Consider the following 18,072-nt stretch of genomic DNA (forward strand, 5'->3'; position numbering starts at 1 on the left):
TTGTCCCCAATGTTGTTTAACATCTATATGAAGCCGCTGGGTGAGATCATACGGAGTTATGGTGCTGGGTGCTATCAGTACGCTGATGACACCCAAATCTATTTCTCCATGTCTCGTTCGTCGGCCTCGAATTCTGATGGCATCTCTTCTCTCAATGAATGTCTTCGGGCGGTAATGGGCTGGATGAGGAAAAACAGATTGAAGCTGAATCCGAACAAGACGGAGGTGCTCACGGTAGCGGCCCCGAAACCAAGAATTGGGCTGCAACCACCAGTCCTGGACGGGGTCACACTCTCCTCTAGTGACTGCGTTCGCAGTCTGGGGGTGCTCCTTGACTCGTCGCTCCTGATGATAGATCAGGTTAATGCGACGGTCAGGAGCGCCTGTTATCAGCTTCGGCTGATACGCCAGCTGCGCCCTTTTCTGGAAGTAAGGGATCTCGAGACAGTTGTGCACGCGCTGGTAACCTCACGCCTTGACTTCTGTAATGCGCTCTACATGGGGCTACCCTTGTGCCTGGTTCGGAAACTACAGCTTGTTCAAAACATGGCAGCCAGGCTTGTGTCAGGAACATCCAGAAGGGACCATATCACTCCGGTTTTGAGGTCCCTCCACTGGCTGCCTATTGGTTTCCGGGCCCAGTACAAGGTGTTGGTTATTACCTTTAAAGCCCTAAATGGCTTGGGCCCAAGCTATCTCAGAGACCGCCTCTTCCCATACAATCCTCCCCGCGCTCTCCGGTCCTCTGGGAGGAACTTGTTGCAGCCTCAAAAATCGAGGCTTGCGGCGACCTCCCGGAGGGCTTTCTCTGTTGTCGCCCCTAGGCTCTGGAACGGCCTGCCGGATGAGATCCGTCAATTAACATCTTTGGACAGCTTCAAAAAGGCTGTCAAGACGGATCTCTTCAGGCAGGCCTTCCCAGACTGAAATATCCCGGCCTCAGGATCTTAGGATTTCCCCCTCCTCAGTAATGTCTCCAAAGCCCCCTTTTCTTTAGAACTGAAGTTGCAGTGGTTTATTGGTTGGTATTATTTTGTTTAATTTATTGTTATTTTAACTAGTTATTGTGGTTTTAAATTAGATATGTGGTTTAATTACTTTTTAAGGGGGGAGGGAAATAAACTGTTTTTATGCTGTATGTTATTTTAATGCTGTAAACCGCCCGGATTGGTTCGCCACAGGGCGGTATATAAATAAAAATTTAATATTATTATATTATTATATTATTTCTTTCCCTCTAGACTCAGTGGCGCTTCACCATTCCTTGGCGAGACCAAGCAGGAGACCTTGGCCAACATCACTGCAGTAAACTATGAGTTTGATGACGAACTCTTCAGCCACACCAGTGACTTGGCAAAAGATTTTATCCAGAAACTTCTAGTGAAGGATACGCGGTAAGTCCCAAGAGGAGCAAAATCTCTGTCTTAGGCTGTTTCGGTTGCCAGCTAAACTTATTTCTTTGCCTGGCATTTTCCTGATTATCAGCGATGTCAGTTTCCCCTTGGTGAGTTCAGGTTATTTCAACGAAATGCCTTTATTGCTTTGTCTCCGTTTCCTTACTTGGTTTTATTATATTATTGGGTTTCATTCTTGCAGTACTGTAGACCACTTTCCAGCGATCATCAGTTTTGGCAAAATTAAAATCTTTTTCTTCATTACTTGTTTGAGTTGCTTTAATCTGGTTTCTCCTCTTCATTTTTCTAATATAACAGGTAATAATTTTGAAGTTTTGTTCTTAAATTCATCACATTTCTGGTTAATATACTGAATATCCCATTATATATTCTTTCCATTTTAAATAATTTTAGTTCTGTAAACATTTTCTATTTGTGTCTAGTAGACTTTTCTGTGGACAAGAAGATTTGTAATTTAGTAACTTGTCCCTCCCCTGTTGCAAAACATATTTCAAAGAGTGTTCACAATACTTTGCAGCAGTTGAAGTAACCTGAGGACAAAGGTGGAAAGGAAAAAGAAATTGTGACATTTTAAAAGCAACAGGAAAAGTGAAATGATAGAGGAGTAATTGGAACTATCCTTACCAAATCGGGACAGTTGGAGAGAATATGTTTACTTAAGTGTTTTCTCTCTTTGTAGGAAGCGTCTCACAATCCAAGAAGCCCTCTCCCATCCCTGGATCACGGTAAGTCCAGAAATAGCACTCCTCTTTCGTATGAGAAGCAGATTCATTAATTCATGCTGAAGTTGGACAGAACTTTGTATGGAGTTTCCCATTTTGGCTTTTAAAAGTCGCTTTCTCTCAATCTCACTTACTTTTGGATAGAACATTTTAACCACTGTCGCTGCATGGCGGTGGTCTGTATGTTTCCGGTATTGATGTCCAATTTGCATCTGTTCCTCAATTTCCAATGATGATAAATTCCTTAGGAGAGAAACAGTCTGAAGACACTTTTTCTAAATCTATGAAGGCAAGGTGGGAAGTAAAATGACCTTAAATTTTGGACTTTAAAAAGGAGATTTCTTATCTGAAGCAAGAGGTTTAAAAATTGGATACAATTTTCTGTCTCGGAAAGCACTTTGTGATGGTGGCATCCCTGTCTGCATGCACATAGAGATGCAAACCAACATTTTGTCTTGGCATAGTTGGGCTCAGTCCAGTGTGAGCATCTTCCTTCAACCCTCTTTGAATTCAGTAGGAGATCACAGAGAGGCACTTGGTTGCCATTTGTCCAGTTCTTCCAAGAGTTTTTTGTGGGTTTTTCGGGCTATGTGGCCATGTTCTAGAAGAGTTTCTTCCTGATGTTTCACCAGCATCTTCAGATGCCAGCCACAGATTCTGGTGAAACATCAGGAAGAACCTCTTCTAGAATATGGCCACATAGCCTGAAAAACCCACAAAAAACTATGGATGCCGGCCATGAAAGCCTTCGACTTCACATCTTCCAAGAGTGATTGTGAAAGGACGAAATGCCCAGTGGATTGTGCCTCTTCTCTGTGTGTGTTTGTGGTGATGTTTTGCATAGATGTGGCAATGAATGTCCTACATTTGTCCAAAGCCAACAGTCACAAGAGAACTTTGAAGATGTCCCTGCAATTTCCCCCCAATAGTTGAAAACACAGAGAGATTCCAGTAAATGTTAAGACCAGTCTCCATATCATGATCAGCAGACATTGGTGTATGCCCCCAAAGTGGGAAAATGTATATCATATTGAACGTTTTGGAAATTTTAAAATGAAGCTTAAAACTGTTGGACATCCATTGTGATGCAAGAGTGTATCTAGCTCAACAATGTGTTTTCCTTGTCATGGCCTGGCAAGTGACATCTTAGTATCCTAAATATGTGTGTGTGTGATAATAACAAACAGAATACAATATGTTACCTAAAAAAAATCACACACATATAGACACATATATACAGTAAATCAGATGCATGAAGGGAAAAAAAGGTTCCGTGTTTCCTCCCAGCATGGTGGACCTGCATTTTGTTGCACCCTTTTTGCCTGTTGTGGTGTCGTTGGTGTTGTGGTGATGTGCACAGAAACACATGGCAAGGCCTTGTGGACAAATGCCAAATAACCTCCTACTTCTGTCTGAAGACTCACCAGCCCAAAGAAGAAACGAAAGTCCAGGGGAACAGAAGGGCTGAGACTAGGCAGCTGAAGACCAAGCGCCTGAAGGAATACACCATCAAGTGCCACTCCAGCATGGTACCAAACAACACCTATGTCAACTTTGAGCGCTTTGCTCTCGTTGTGGAGGACATTTCAGGGATGGAGCAGAGCTTTGGGGCCTTGGCCGTGTCCCACGATTCCCTGCAGGAGGACATGGACGCCCTGGTCTCCATCTACAACGAGAAAGAAGCGTGGTACAAAGAGGAGCACGAGAACATCAGGCACGAACTTTCCCAGCTGAAGTATGAGTATCGTAAGATTGAATCCTTGAAGAAGCATCTTCAGGAGGACATCAAGGACGTAGGGACCAGCCTTACCGGTATCACTGAGAAGTATACAGAGTTGCAGTCGCATTATGAGTCTTTGAGTCAGGAGCTTTCGGAAGAACTCAAGTGGATCCAAGATTTGGCAGGCAGCTTCCGGCAAGAGGCTGAAAGTGAGGCTTATACCGTTGGAAATATAGGCTCAGTCTTCAATAAGGACATCAGTGACTCACTGATGGAGTTGCTCAACCAGTCTTGCTGCGAAGGTTTCCTAGCCGCCTTGAACTTGGGTGTTGCAAAGTCGAATCAATAGTGCTCCCTGAATTGGGTTTTTAGAGTTTGATATATTTATGTTGTTTCTTTGATGTGAAACAGTAAGAAATGATCTTGGTAAGGTCTTGCTGCCATCCTAAGAATTCCTACCTATTTACTAAACCCACATATTCGCTTTATTTATTTCTGCACAAAACATCTTTGGCAGCCACTCCTTATGGCTGGATTTTTGAGCTCCCTAAAAATATATGAGAGAGAGATCCAGCTGTTGTTACGGACTTGGCTAGCAAAGCTCTTTTCCAAGAGACAGGTTGTGAAGGTTGCCAGTTTAGAGACTGGTTGAAATTCAATTGTACTCATCTGCCCCTTGAATTTTAAAAAGAAAGCTGCCCTGCTATTGTACTTTGGGAGTTAGCATCAACGTACCTCTACTATGGAATACCTCTTGGCTACTTGATTGTAGCTAGTTGCATGGACTACAACTTTCTTATTGCGGTCAAATAAAACAGTCAGTGGGGATGATGCATTAATATTTTGGATATTTTGAAATGTAGACAAAAGCACTTGTAGTAAGGATGGGTTCCGATGTACCTTTGGGTCTTGTGGCCCCAAACATACTCTGCAATCCCGACCAAGCAGTAGGTATTTTTGGTGGAAAGACAGCCCCATCATGAAGGTGTTCTGGAAGGACTGGAGAGTTCAGAATGAGTGTGCAAAGACTCATATCTCTTGAGAGCAAAAGCTGGGTCAGGCAATGTCAAGAGACCTGGCATTCATCCCAAACCAGACAAAAGTAACATGGTGCAGTGAAGGACCGAAATGACTGAATTACGCTATCGCTCTCTCATTCTTTATTAACCTTTATTTATAAAGCGCTGTAAATTTACACAGCGCTGTACATACAATATTTCATTCTTTCTTATTAGAAAGTGAATGGGAGGGAGTTATTATGGAATTATGCATTTCTCTGTCCTTTGAAGAAGCTTATTGCTCAGGCAGCATTATTGTTCCCCAATATGTAACTGACCTCACAGTGAAAGAGCCAATAAATATTTAATTTAGCACAGCATGGTTTCTTGAAGCACCATCTGTCTTTAAAGCTATGCAAATGGCTGTCCTCAGTAAGCGGAAGATGATCTTGCTGATGACAATCCTAGTCCTGCATTTAAACCACAATAACACACTGTGTTCTTATGTGACTCCAAGTTGACACTGAATCATGGCAACCCCATTGAGGAATTTTGCCATTGCCTTAGGCTTCTAAGGCTAAGAGAGTGTGACTTATCCAGGTGCACCTATTTATTTATTTATTTATTTATTTATTTATTTATTTATTTATTTTACTTATGGTATTTATACCCCACTCTTCAACCCTAAAGGCTATCAGAGCGGTTTGGATTATTATTTTTAATTAGACTTAGGGCTGAGTAGGGATTTGAACCCTGGACTTAAGTACTCCAACTACTACACCATGCTAGCTCTATCCTAAATTTTCTACCTCCAAAGAAAATCATAGAAAAGTTAATTTGGAGGGATACTTCTAAGGGCTTGGCCCAGCTCAGGGAAAGAACTAAACAGCCCTTTGCTTCTGTTTCATTATCTACATATAGAAGACTCACAGATAATGCACACAGATATCCTCTCAAAATACATGTCACACTCTCTCAGCCTTTGAAGAAGGCAAAGTCAAACCCCTCTCTGAACAAATCTTGCTAAGAAACCCTCATCATAGGTTCACCTTAGGGCTGCCGTAAGATGGAAATGACTTGAAGGCACACAACGACAACAATGAGCCCCTCCTGTCTCTATATCTGTCCTGACCCCAGCTGGGAAGTATCCATAACTACAAATACATAGTTAAAGTACAACCAAATACAAACTACACAAAACACAGTCAGTCACAAAATACATCATGCAAGCGTTTGAAGCTTCAGTGGCTTCATCCTTGGGCAAAGATCTTAAAAGTCATACCAAAGAAAAGTGAGGATGTTGGAGTCCCAGGCCTACATTTTGTCTCAGAAGTGGGTTCTGTTGTCGGTTAAAATGGTCTGGGGGCATCTCAGTGGAGGCAGGGGCCATTCCCCTTCTTGGCCTTGTGAAGACTAGGGTCAAAAGGCAATAGAAGACAGGTAATACCATTTAAACTCCATTAGCAACAGAAAAGTAACTTCCCTTAAGATCCAGTCTGCCCCTGCCCTGTGCAATGCTAATGCTCTTTCCTTAGTCAGAGAGCACTGAATTTCTCAAGAAACCTCTGTACTGTACTGTTATATCTGGAAAAAACCTTCAAGTGATATAATAGGAAAAATTTGCCAGTTGTAACCCAAGTGAAAGAGGACTTTGCTGGAGTGAAAGCTTCAAAGTATTAAGTCCCAGTCCATTAACTTCCTCTTCCTCTATCGTGGCAAAATTCAGTACTGTATCTTCAGATCCAGGAAACGTGTTCAGCCGTGTAGCAAAACACAACCAACTCCAAAATCCATCAAACTGTGCACCTTTCTCTTCCGATAGTAGTTACAGCGTTTTAATTGGCTTGGAAGTCCTTCTTGCTGTCAGAAAAAGGTAAGGGACACATTGCCTTGAGGCAGAGGTGGGCAAAGTGTACAGGGTCATTTTTATGGCTCTCAAAAATGGCAAAGTTTTTCCAAAGAAGATATATTTTTGTCCCCAAATGCCCTCTATGGAGACTGTGGCAATGCTCAACCTTTTGGGTTGCAAGGTGGACCAATTTAAACCCCAGAGAAGCTTTTTTTTCCAAACAGGAGGTGAATAGCAAGTAACTTCTGCTCGCTTCTTGTTATTTAAAAAAATGGCATCTTCTAGACCTTATTGCCACTGGTTTTAGCTTGGCTTTATAAACCTCATCATGTCCATATTCCAGATAGAAGCTGCATCTACACTGGAGAAATAATGCAGTTTGACACCGCTTTAACGGCCATGGCTCAGTGCTATGGAATCCAGGAACTTGTCGTTTTGTAAGATTTTGTGACATACCTTCTGGTGACATACCTTTTCTGGTGCCACAACAAACTACAAATCCTAGGGTGCCTTAAGATGGAGCCATGGCAGTTAAAGCGGCACAGCCAAAACTAAAAATGATTTCTACCTTTTAAAGGGTGCAAAGCCCCACGGCGTTTGCTGTGTCTTTTTAAATAGGGAAAACAGCAAAAAACTAACCTCTTGTTCTTATCTCTCAGCCGATGGACAAACGGCAAGCCATGGTGAGGCGGGAGTCGGTCATTAACCTGGAAAACTTCAAAAAGCAATATGTCAGGAGGCGGTGGAAGGTAAGGTGTGCGCCATGCGCTTTTGGGATGTGGCCCTATTTGACAATGTGTGTGTGTGTGTGTGGGGGGGGAGAATCAGCAAGGAAAAGTTCAATTGAAGGATGAAGCCTAGGCTCTGTAAGAGGAAGCCTTCTTGTCTTGGATGTATTCCTCTTAAGAGTGCTTCTGATTTGAGAAGGAAGGAGAAGGATAGCCTAATCACATCTAGGGTCCAATCTGCACCGCAGAATTAATACAGTTTGACACCGCTTTAACTGCCACAGCTCTAGGATGTGGAACTCTGGGATTTATGGTTTTGTGAGATACTTACGCCTTCTCCATCAGAGAAACTACAAATTCCCGGATTCCATAGGATGGAGCCATGGTAGTTAAAGCGCTATCAAGCTGTGTTGTTTCTAGAGTGCAGATTAGATCTAGAAGGAGAGGAGATTCAACTCATTCAATATAGGAGGAATTATTTAAATTTGGGCTTTTCAACAAGGGTTCTTTGCAACCCTAGGATTCTGCAAGAGGCTGTTAGTGGTCCCCTAAGATATCAAAATTAACAAAAAAGGAAACACTCATTTTCTTTGAGCTGTATTTCTATAATAATTTTTATGTATTCCCTGAAACTTGGATATTCCACCTATCCAAGGTGGAAAGGTTGAGAAAGACTGCTTTAAACCTACGGAGCAGCCCTCCCCAGATTTGTTGCCTTCCCCAGATGTTCTGGACTATAATTCCCAGCGTTTGGGTGTACCCAGAAACAATAATTCCCATCTTTTCGGTGTCCTGGCCGTTTGTGTGCATGTCAACAGGATCCTTTTCTCTCCGCAGCTCACCTACAGCATCGTGTCTCTGTGCAACCATCTGTCCCGTTCCTTGGTGAGGAAAGTCCACCTAATGCAAGAGGAAAGTTTGGTGAGTATATACCCAGAGGCAAAAGTAGAGGTAGATCCCTGTGTGTCCTTTTACTGGTTTTAGAGTCAGGTATTAACCTTACAGAACATTGCATACTGTTGTACTACAGCTCCCATAATTCATTAGCCTTTTGGGTGCTTGCTAGGACACAGTCTCAACAGCATCTTATTATTGTTCTTTTAAAGTTAAGCCGCTCTGGGTCCCAGTTCTGGGAAAAGAGCGGGATATAAATAAATATAACAACAACAACAACAACAATACACTTCATAGTCCTAAGCATGTCTCCTCAGACACTGAATTCAGTTGGACTTACTCCTACATAAGTATGTAGGGGATTGTGCATCCTGCATGCATTGTGCAAAGGTGGGAATCTGTAGCCCTTCAGAAATTGTAGGACCATAACTCCCAGCATTCTTCACTATCTCTGTGTTGGCTAGGGTGTGCTGGGACTTGCAGTCATACCTCCATTACAAAGTTCAGCTGGCCCAAAAAGGTTCCTTTTCCTCTGTCTTTGTCTAACTTTTAGCAGATAACCAAAGGTTTCAGAGAGATGTCCAGACCCTGAGCTTGGAAATCAACTTTTTAAAAAGTAATTTGTTCCTCAGACTCATTGCAGGGCATAACATGGCATGGAGCCTCCTGTGACTTTTTGCAACGCTTGAACCACAACCCATGGCCTTATGCGCTGCTTCCCCCATTAGCTTTCCATTGTTGTTTTGAGGGGGGAGTTTGACTTATAAAAGGAAAAAATAAAACTTGTAATATAATTGGGTTGATTTTAATGTTTTGAATTTTAATCTTAGAATAGTTTAATTCTTTTTTAAAGGGAGGGTGTTTCTGTATATTATTATTATTATTATTATTATCTGTATTGTATTTGTACTATTTTAATTGTTGGAAGCTGCTTTGATTGTTTCTTACAAATAAGCGGGACAGAAATAAAAGCTTTGTTTATTATTATTATTATTATTATTATTATTATTATTTATTGGCGGGGGGGGATCTGGCTAAGCCAACCCTGGTCTCCAGCATTGTCCAGCACTCAAACCAATATGCCATGCTGGTAGACTAACAGTAAAAACCAGGGTTAAAGTCTTTGCTTGGCCATGAATCTCACTTGGAAAATCACACTATCTCAGCTTCAGAGAGAGAGGCAAAGGCAAACTCCCTCTGAACAAACTTTGCCTTGAAAAAAACTATAATAGGGTCACCTTTGAGTTGCCCTAAGTCAGAAATAACTTGAAGGCACACAACAACAACTGAACTTTTTTTTTTAGTTTTTGTGGGGTTTTTTGGGTTATGTGGCCATGTTCTGGAAGAGTTTATTCCTGACATTTCTACAGCATCTGTGGCTGGCATCTTCGTAGATGCTGGTGAAACGTCAGGAAGAAACTCTTCTAGAACATGGCCACAGAGCCCGAAAAACCCACAAAAAACTATGGATGCCGGCCATGAAAACCTTTGACTCAACAACTAAGTTGTTTGGCCCTGCTGAAAATTCACGCAACTTCTCCCCTTTCTTCCAGCGCAATTGTGAAAGTGACCACGAAGAAGACTTTCCCGGCCAGCTAGCGCCCCCCTGCCACCTTCTGAGGAGGAGGAGCAGCATCTCCTAACGCTCTTTTTTCGGATCGGAGTTGGTGTTGGACTGCAACGCTAGGGCTCTTGGGGAACACCTATCAAAACTCTGTGCCTCATATATACAGTATAATCCCAAAGCTTAGACATATATAAACTTTACAATGCCTCGCGTGCCAGGAGAGGGCCTGAAGACGAGAAGAAGCTGTGTCAAAACCTGGGACTGGTTTCGCTCTTTCCCTAAAACCCTTTCCGCAGGAGATTGGGAACCGTTGGGCTCAGGAGTAATGACTTTCCTGTTGTGGCTCTCACTGTGATACGAGGAATCTCTTAACACTACATTGGACTTGCAGGCAGCAATGCGTGGCAACCTGTTTTGAGGGCAAGGAGACCAATGGCTCATTACAATGGCAGTCAGGTGCCTATGGAGCCTATGGAGCAGCAAGCCCTTCTCACTCAGGTCCCCCTTTTTTCACCTAGGAGAGGCATCACCGCTCTTTCCTCTATGCAGAAACTCTATTATTAGGCGAAAGGATGGATTTACTATTGGCACATATGCTTGGATGGCAGAGGGTTTCTTTTTTGAAGTGGTGTCAAAGAGGTTCCCATGGACTTAGGCTGCCGCTACATTACAGAATTAAGATGAACCTATATCTCTGGGTTTCCTTGGCAAAGTTTGTTCAGGGGAGGGTTGCCATTGCCTTCCCCTGAGGCTGAGAGAGTGTGACTTGCCCACTCAATAAAATGAAATAAATCAATAAAAACCACACAGTAGCTTTCTGTGGCTGAGCCGAGTCAAACCCTGGTCTCCAGAGTCATAGTCCAACCCTCAAACAACTCGGCACAGGAAATGTTTTGCTTATCTGTTTCGTTTTTCATTTGTGGGTTTGTGATAATATTCTTTTCCTTGCTGCACGCTATTACAAAGTTTACATTGTGCATTTGGTGGGATTTATCCTCTCTTTACAGAACGGAAACATGAACACACCGACGAGTGAATGTCTGGGGTCTAATTCTCACATTCATTTTTCCGCTTGGCAAATGCTGCCTAAGAGTTGTGAAATCTGCCACGTCTTTGGAGAAGAGTAAAGTCCTCCAGGACTTGCTAAATCTCAGCTCTTGTGAGTCTCTGGGGGTATTTTAGGAAGAACTGTTAATATGCCCTGATTCCCAGCGAGTAACGATGATGTCCTATAGACCTGTTTGTTGTTCAGAAGTCAGTCTCACCGTTTTCAGTGGGGATGACCCATAGGTAAGACTGTAGCGTACTGACACCTCATTCAAAGTGTATTTTTCCTTCTCGGCTCTCCTGTTCAGAGTTTGCCCAGAAGCGCTGGCTAATATCCTACAGAATATTAACCACTCTTCTGAAAAATCCCAAGGTTGTCATGTTGAACACAATACCTTCTGGCTGTGCATGTTTAATGCTCAAATTACCTCTTTTCTTTCTCTGTCCGATTCATTATCTGCTGCGAACCATGTATATACCTCTAAACCGAGGAATACTCTCAAAAATAAAGGTTATACATTTGTTTCAGTGTCTGTGTCCATATGTCATCCTGTTAAAGGAAATCTTTGAAATCAGTTACACACACACACTATATATGTGTGTGTGTGTGTGTGTGTGTGTGAACAGGTTGCTTATTCACAGATGTGCATTTGAAGAAATACTGTTACAGGTAAGCAACCTGCCCATATTAATATATATATATGCACACACATATATACTGTATATACTATACATAACAGTTATTAGGATGCAACTTTATCAGTGTTTATTACATTTAAGAATATAATACGACGACAGGGAATAACAGACAGTTGTTATATAGCGATATTAATGTTAATACTGATTGCTGGCTATCGATAATCGTCACTTGAGAGCCGTAAGAAAACTGGTTTAGAGAAGCAAGAATAAGACTGAGAAATAAGAGACAGAAACAGAATGACAATAATAACAAAGAGGATAATTTAGAGGAAGTGGAAGAATATACGTTTTTGTAATAAATAACAAAAGAGCGGTGAAAGCTTGTAATAGAGTAATAATACAATTTGGGTGGAGGGTGACAGGGATAATCATGCTTCGGACGTCATGTACTTGTTTATAATCTGTTAAGGTACAGATGGTACTGTATGTATGATATGGACCATAAAGACTGTAATCAAAAACTGCCTCTCTTTGGTGAATTTTCCCTTAGCCCTCTTTTCAGATTACTGTCTATTAAATATGCGAGAAATTCCGTTCTTCTGAAAGTATAAAGTTAGTGCGTTCTTTTGCAGTTTCCCTTTCTATTGATAGGCGCTGTACAAATAAACTATGATGATGATAACAGTGACAATTTTAACAACAACAACAACGACAATAATAACAGGCTTTTAAGGGGTTGTTATAAGGACAGGCTGGGATAAAACAATAAAATTATAAAATATAGCAAAATATAATAATAATAATAATAATAATAATAATAATAATAATAGTAGTAGTAGTAGTAGTGGTTCCCCACCATTAGATGACGATTATGATGATAGCAATAATAATTATTGTATTATTGTTAATAATTGTAGTTCCCCAGATGATGATGATGATAATAATAATAATAATTGTACTGATGATTATGATGATAGTAATAATAATCATTGTATTATTATTATTATTAATAATTGTAGTTCCCCAGATGATGATGATGATGATGGTAATAATAATGATGATGATGATTGTTATTATTGTACTTCCGCCAGGTGGCGCCCGCGCTGCCTTATTCCCGCTCTTTCCCTCTGCACCGCCTCTTCCCGCGGCTGCCTCTAGGTGTCGCCCAAGATCCACCGTCCTTTGCGTGCCGAGGGAGCCGCCGCCAGCGCCGGAGGTCTCGCGCGGCTTTGTGGGAAGTCTCGCGCGATCTCCTTTCCCCTTACGGCCGCCGCTGCTGCCAGTGGTGCTCCCTCCCTGGTCATGGTGCGGCCTCCTCCTCCTCCTCCTGCTCTTTGCCGCGGCGCCTCTCTTTCCCCCTGAAGACGGAGAAGGAGGCCGAGAAGGGAGCCGGAGCTGCTCCTCGGTAAGAAGGAAGGAAGGAAGGGGGAGGAAAGGCCTGGAGAGGGAAAGGGAGGGAGGCGGAGGCGGGCTGCCATGTTCCCTTCCCCATTAGGGCCAAGGGAAGGGGCCTGAGGCTGAGCAGCCGGGGGGAGGCCCCTCAATGGGGAGGGGTTGCCATGCTCCCGGGACGGTCCTCGAGGCGAAGGGAAGGGAAGGGAAGGGAAGGGAAGGGGCGGCTCTGCTTGGGGGCTTTCCTAGAGAAGGGCTGCCATCTTCTCCCCTCCCCAGAAAGAAGGGCAGGAAGGAGGAGGCCCCTGCTCCGCCCCATCATGGCCCCCTCCCCTCCCCACAATTGGGGCTCCTGCGTAACCCCCTCAGGAGTCGGGGGCTTCTCTGTTCCCCTTCCCCTGCTCTCCTCCCTTTCCCTGCCCAGGATCCCTAGGGAGGGAGGGTGACCCAGAATGGAGAGGGGCTTCTGGGCCCCCTCCTCCTCCTCCTCCTCCTCCTCCTGGCCCTTTTCATGCATGAACGTGGCTGTTTCCCTGGAAAGCCCACAAGGCTCCTCTCCTTCCAGGACTGAAGGGAGTCCAAAGGCGCTCAGCTCTGGTCCTTCCATTATTTCTGCGCCCAGCTCTTTCTCTCTTCTTGCTGGATTCTCTGGTGCTTTTAATCATTGGAGGTCATTCTATTGTTCTAAGGGAATCTCAATTGCTGTCTCCCTGGAAGGGATAATGGGTCTTATTTTATATGGTTGCATTTTCACTTCTGTTCTAAGATGGCTCAATCCAGATGGAGAGGCGAGATATAAATAAATACATCCTTATTACCATCATTGTCAGCATTACTTTCATAGGGCCTTGTTTGTGGACACACCTTTTTCCCCCAAGAGGTTGTTGCTCAGAAAAACCCTTCAGTCATTGTGCACATTAATGTCCCCATGATTAATAGATGATGCTGCTGTTGTTGTTGTTGTTGTTGTTGTTGTTTCTTTTCCCTTTCCTATGCCCTTATGGAGACACTCCTCTCTTGAAGAGGCAAGCTCTGTTCTGCCAGCAGCCAAGCCCTTGCCTAATTTCCCATCTGGGAGCCTGAAAGGAAGCTCTTCTTGTATCTGCTCTCAGAGATTGCTGCTGCCTTCTTATAAAAGCCCTGTCTATCCAAACAAAACCTCAGCTCCTCAGTGCTTCCAGGGAGCGGTTGTGTGAATTGAGAGCCATGTGGGAGACCTGCAAGGCAAGTGCGGTGTTGCTTCTGCAAAAGCTCTCCCGCCTGAGTTGAGCGAGATGAGCTGCCTTGTGATTTCTGCTTAGGGTTTTTGTGATTCAGACGACACAGTTGCCATGCGCACACAGGCTGTCAGTCTCTGAGGGTTGTATTTTGTCCTGGTTCGCGTAGGGTGCTCTGGCACAGTAAATGGGGAGCTGTGTCAGAACAGCACCCATAAACATTGAGCAAACTTGTTGATTAGTGTCTTCAAAGACCAGCGGTTCTCAACCTGTGGGCCATGACCCCTTTGAGGGTCCCATGACCCTTTCACAGGGGTCGCCTAAGGCCATGTTCCCGATGGTCTTAAGAACCGAGACACCGCAATTTTATGGTTGGGGGTCACAGCAACATGAGGGACTGTATTAAAAGGTTGTGGCATTAGGAAGGTTGATAACCACTGCCTTAGACATTTTCCTGGCCAAGAATTGACCATGACTAGCTGCCTCATGGATGGCAGGGAGATAGTTTAAGTAACCCTACTGTGTGAGCTTTTTCTGATGGAGTTACTCTATGTTGTGGGTCTTTCCCACCCCACAGAATTTGTACACTGTGCCTGGCATGCTTCCCCATGGTGTGCATAGGATTTTTACTCTGTTAGTGGCACTGAAATACCACACATTCTAGTAGTTGTAGTCTCTGCTGTTGTGTGTCCGTTTATTCATTCATAGAGCACAAATGTTGTGTGTTTGGTTGTTTATTTGTTTTTTGTTATTTTCCTTTTTTCTGGAACGCTTCAGCTTACTACAAAAAGCATATTCCTCTTCTTTTTACAGTTTTTATACATGTGTGCAACCCATGTTTTTGTAAACATGACAGACTGTTTTGTTCCAAGGGTAACAGTTCAGTTACCCAACCCAAAGCTGTGACACACATTGATGTTAGATGAGTTGACAGGCAAGGTTATTTACCTTGTGCATTCCTATGATGGTCTCTCATATTACTGGCACACACTTTTCCTTTTTAAAATTTACACACCAACACACACACACTTAATATTTTTAAGCCATGGATAATTGAATCCATGGATAAAAAAAATCCATGGATGTGGAGGGCTGACTGCACAGTGCTTTTCTCCATCCTTGGCAAACAGTCACAAGAGTTTGACACAGTCTAGTTCTTAGCTGAGCATTGTTGAAACCAACATCATCCATTTTTTAGTTGCTTAACTTACTTGGATGGTTTGTACAGTCCCCTTCACTGAATGTGACTCTTTAGTTGCATCTTCATGAATACTTCTGTTGCAAACATGATGCGATCTTCCCAGTCGTCCCCTTCCCAATGCGTGTAAATTCCTACATTTTCATCAGAACTTCTGAGGAAATGGTTACGCTTACCTGTTCCACATTCATACCCCCAGGCAGTCTTTGTAACTCTAGAGGTATATGTGTCTCTTCAGACTTGAGATTATTTTAATGGGGGAATTATCAGATGTCAGGCAGCTCTACAAATGTTGATAGATGAGCTCACACGAAAGGTGTGTATACATAAGGGAAAAGCCTGTACTCACCTGGAACCTGATGTGGTCAGTTTAGACAACACATATTCAGTTCAGCAGCATCCCAAACTCCCATGGGAGAGATTGATGCTGGCAGGCGTTGCCATTGTCCATCCCCTTCACTGATCGGCACTGGAAAGCCTTCTTGAGGCCAATGTTGTGGCTGCCTCCTGACCGGCCAAGCAGTTCCCTGGCCAAAGGATCTTTCTGCCAAAGTCGCTTCTGATCAGGTCAGAACGGGGCGCCCGGCCATATCCAAGGAGGAGGCGACAGAGCGACATAAAAGTAATCACTGTGATATCTTTGGCCATATACATACCACACTTCAGCATTTATATTTTGTAAAAGATGCCAATTGGCCCTTTAGCCAATGACTAAGGCAAATAGGCAAGAACCTTTTCATGATTTCCCTCTTCACTCTCCTGGTTTCCATATTTTCCTTCTCTTTAAAAAAACCCCTTATAATTGCTGATGTATAGTAGTTGTAATAATAACAGCAACAATAACAACATTTATTTACGGTGGGTCCTTGTTATCTGCTGAGTTTTGGTTCCAGGACACATACCTCCCCCCCATGGATAACAAAATCCATGGGTGTTAAAGTCCCATTAAATATAATGGCATGGCAAAATGGTGTCTCTTATAAAAAAATGAAAAATCAAGGTTTGCTATTTGGAATTTCTAAATTTTTTGAATGTTTTCAATCTGTGGATGCTTGAATCCATGGATAAAAAATCCATGGATAAGGTGATCAAACTGTATAACCTTTCTTCATCTTTATATTTGCTTATGATAGAGTTGTAACTCACAACTCGTTTATGGAGTTGAATTCAAAGGCATAGCCATGTTAGCCTGAAATACAAAAGCTTATGTTACAGTGTCTTCCTCTCAGTCTAAAAGGTGCTACACAATCCCATTGTTGTAAGAGCATTCCTTATCTCTGAAGGGACAAAAATAAAGTGAAGAATAACTTGATTATCATCATTCCCATTAAATTTTTAGTCTTCCGGCAGATTGCTTTTTCTTACTTAAGGGGAACTAACTAGATGGAACCAGTTGGAAAAGATGTCTTGCTAATAAAATGTTTTATTGAGGCATAGGCTAGGTAGTTAACTGTTCAGATTTGTGTGACCTTTTAAACTTTTCTTGTGTCCAGATGGGGACTTTTTTTGTGGTTACTGGAACAAGTGGTCAGCTTTTCATTGCTGCCCAACTGAATGCTATGTATGCTATCTGCAGGAAGCCATTCTGGTGTATTAATTTCTGGATTCCCTTTCCTGAGGCATGATTGTGCATCCAGACAACACCTGATATCCTGAGGGACTGGTTGTGCATGTGTGAATAGTCTCTGTTCATAACCACTGGGCCTCTCTGTGATGCAGGTCATCCCTTGCCATTGTGGGCATGGCCAAGCGGTGAAATGAATCCCGGCTGTTTCTCACCCATAGGAATGTCAAACTTTGCTCTCTTTTCGGACTGGGAAGAGATCAAAGGAGGCCTAGGTAAACATCATCGTAGCTATTTGGGTGGTGGCAGGAGATAGAAAAGTTTTCATCCTTGAACCCAAATGCTGCGGTGTTGACCAACCGGCCCTGGCAACTGGCGAATGGCGGCTTCCCTTCCATGGCTGCCTCTTGTGACTGATCCAATGTCATCAAGCCAGTTGGAATGTTTCCAGGCAACTCTAGTAAGAGTGTTCCTTTCTGGAACATTGGAGATGATGTACAATAACATCTAAAGAGTCCACAGTGCCCACGTTTGTTTGCGCTGGTGGCACAATCTGTTGCCTTTGCTCTGTTGCTTGACATTTTGAATGCACTTTGTGTTGATCATGGAAATTAGCATTATATAAACTTAACAGGCGTCTGGAAAGCCACACGGCCTGGGAGCTAAGGGCTGAAGGTTCTTCCACACCGGAATCATCACAATGGAACGTTGTAAGACCTTTTGCGTGCTGTGGTTTGGATAAAAACAGAAGAAGCCTGTAAAATGCCTTGTGGAACAAGCAGTGTGAAAATTTGTGAGAGATTAAAAGTAAAGCTGAGGGTCTGTGGCTGAACATGTAAGAGATAAATCCCAGGTTACATTTCTGGCACGGAGAGGGTTGCATGGGAGAGCAGTACATCTTCTGCCACAGACCTGAACAGTGGATGCTGGTCAGGATAAGCCAGCAACAGATAGACCTCTAGTCCAACTTGGTATAATGCATGATTAGCAGTAAAGGTACCTTGCATTCTGGATGCGTCAGTGTTTCTGGCTGTTGTGGCAAATGCCTCTCAAGCCAGCAGCTGGTTTGGAAGCCCCACAGCTGACTGTTCTGTCCAGTCTGATTTACGCCTTGTTTTCCTT

General features: G+C 43.2%; 3 protein-coding genes across 8 annotated transcripts in view; all 3 read left to right on the forward strand.

The window, feature by feature from the left end:
* The window catches only part of LOC149307106 (death-associated protein kinase 2-like), a 40,446-nt gene extending 35,395 nt beyond the window's left edge, over positions 1-5,051 (forward strand). For both annotated transcript variants that reach the window (XM_089538127.1, XM_089538128.1), the window contains exons 8-10: positions 1,242-1,394; positions 2,095-2,140; positions 3,556-5,051. In XM_089538127.1, coding sequence (XP_089394253.1) covers positions 1,242-1,394; positions 2,095-2,140; positions 3,556-4,206 — 850 coding nt within the window. In that variant the 3' untranslated portion in view covers positions 4,207-5,051. The remainder of the gene's footprint in view (positions 1-1,241; positions 1,395-2,094; positions 2,141-3,555) is intronic.
* A 1,425-nt stretch (positions 5,052-6,476) lies between these two features.
* LOC149307107 (death-associated protein kinase 2-like) lies at positions 6,477-11,463 on the forward strand. The gene is made up of 3 exons (XM_089538129.1): positions 6,477-7,453; positions 8,270-8,353; positions 9,880-11,463. Exons 1-3 carry the CDS (start codon positions 7,367-7,369, stop codon positions 9,967-9,969), a joined length of 261 nt encoding a protein of 86 aa, XP_089394255.1. The 5' UTR covers positions 6,477-7,366; the 3' UTR covers positions 9,970-11,463.
* Positions 11,464-12,902: 1,439 nt separating this feature from the next.
* Positions 12,903-18,072, forward strand: part of LOC149307108 (putative E3 ubiquitin-protein ligase HERC1) — a 90,036-nt gene continuing 84,866 nt past the window's right edge. For all 5 annotated transcript variants that reach the window (XM_089538144.1, XM_089538148.1, XM_089538145.1 and 2 more), the window contains exon 1: positions 12,903-12,984. The gene's annotated coding sequence lies outside the window, so the exon portion shown is untranslated. The remainder of the gene's footprint in view (positions 12,985-18,072) is intronic.

This window comes from Sceloporus occidentalis, unplaced genomic scaffold, assembly GCF_023333645.1.
Source record: "Sceloporus occidentalis isolate IW3139 unplaced genomic scaffold, rSceOcc1.0.p SCAF_9, whole genome shotgun sequence".
NCBI classification, from domain to species: domain Eukaryota; kingdom Metazoa; phylum Chordata; class Lepidosauria; order Squamata; family Phrynosomatidae; genus Sceloporus; species Sceloporus occidentalis.

Excerpts from the sequence above, each read along its gene's own strand:
- LOC149307107 (XM_089538129.1), top strand. The coding sequence starts at position 7,367 with ATGGACAAACGGCAAGCCATGGTGAGGCGGGAGTCGGTCATTAACCTG. Across the intron at positions 7,454-8,269 it reads ATGTCAGGAGGCGGTGGAAG|CTCACCTACAGCATCGTGTC; the intron begins GTAAGGTGTGCG and ends TTCTCTCCGCAG. Across the intron at positions 8,354-9,879 it reads TAATGCAAGAGGAAAGTTTG|CGCAATTGTGAAAGTGACCA; the intron begins GTGAGTATATAC and ends CCTTTCTTCCAG.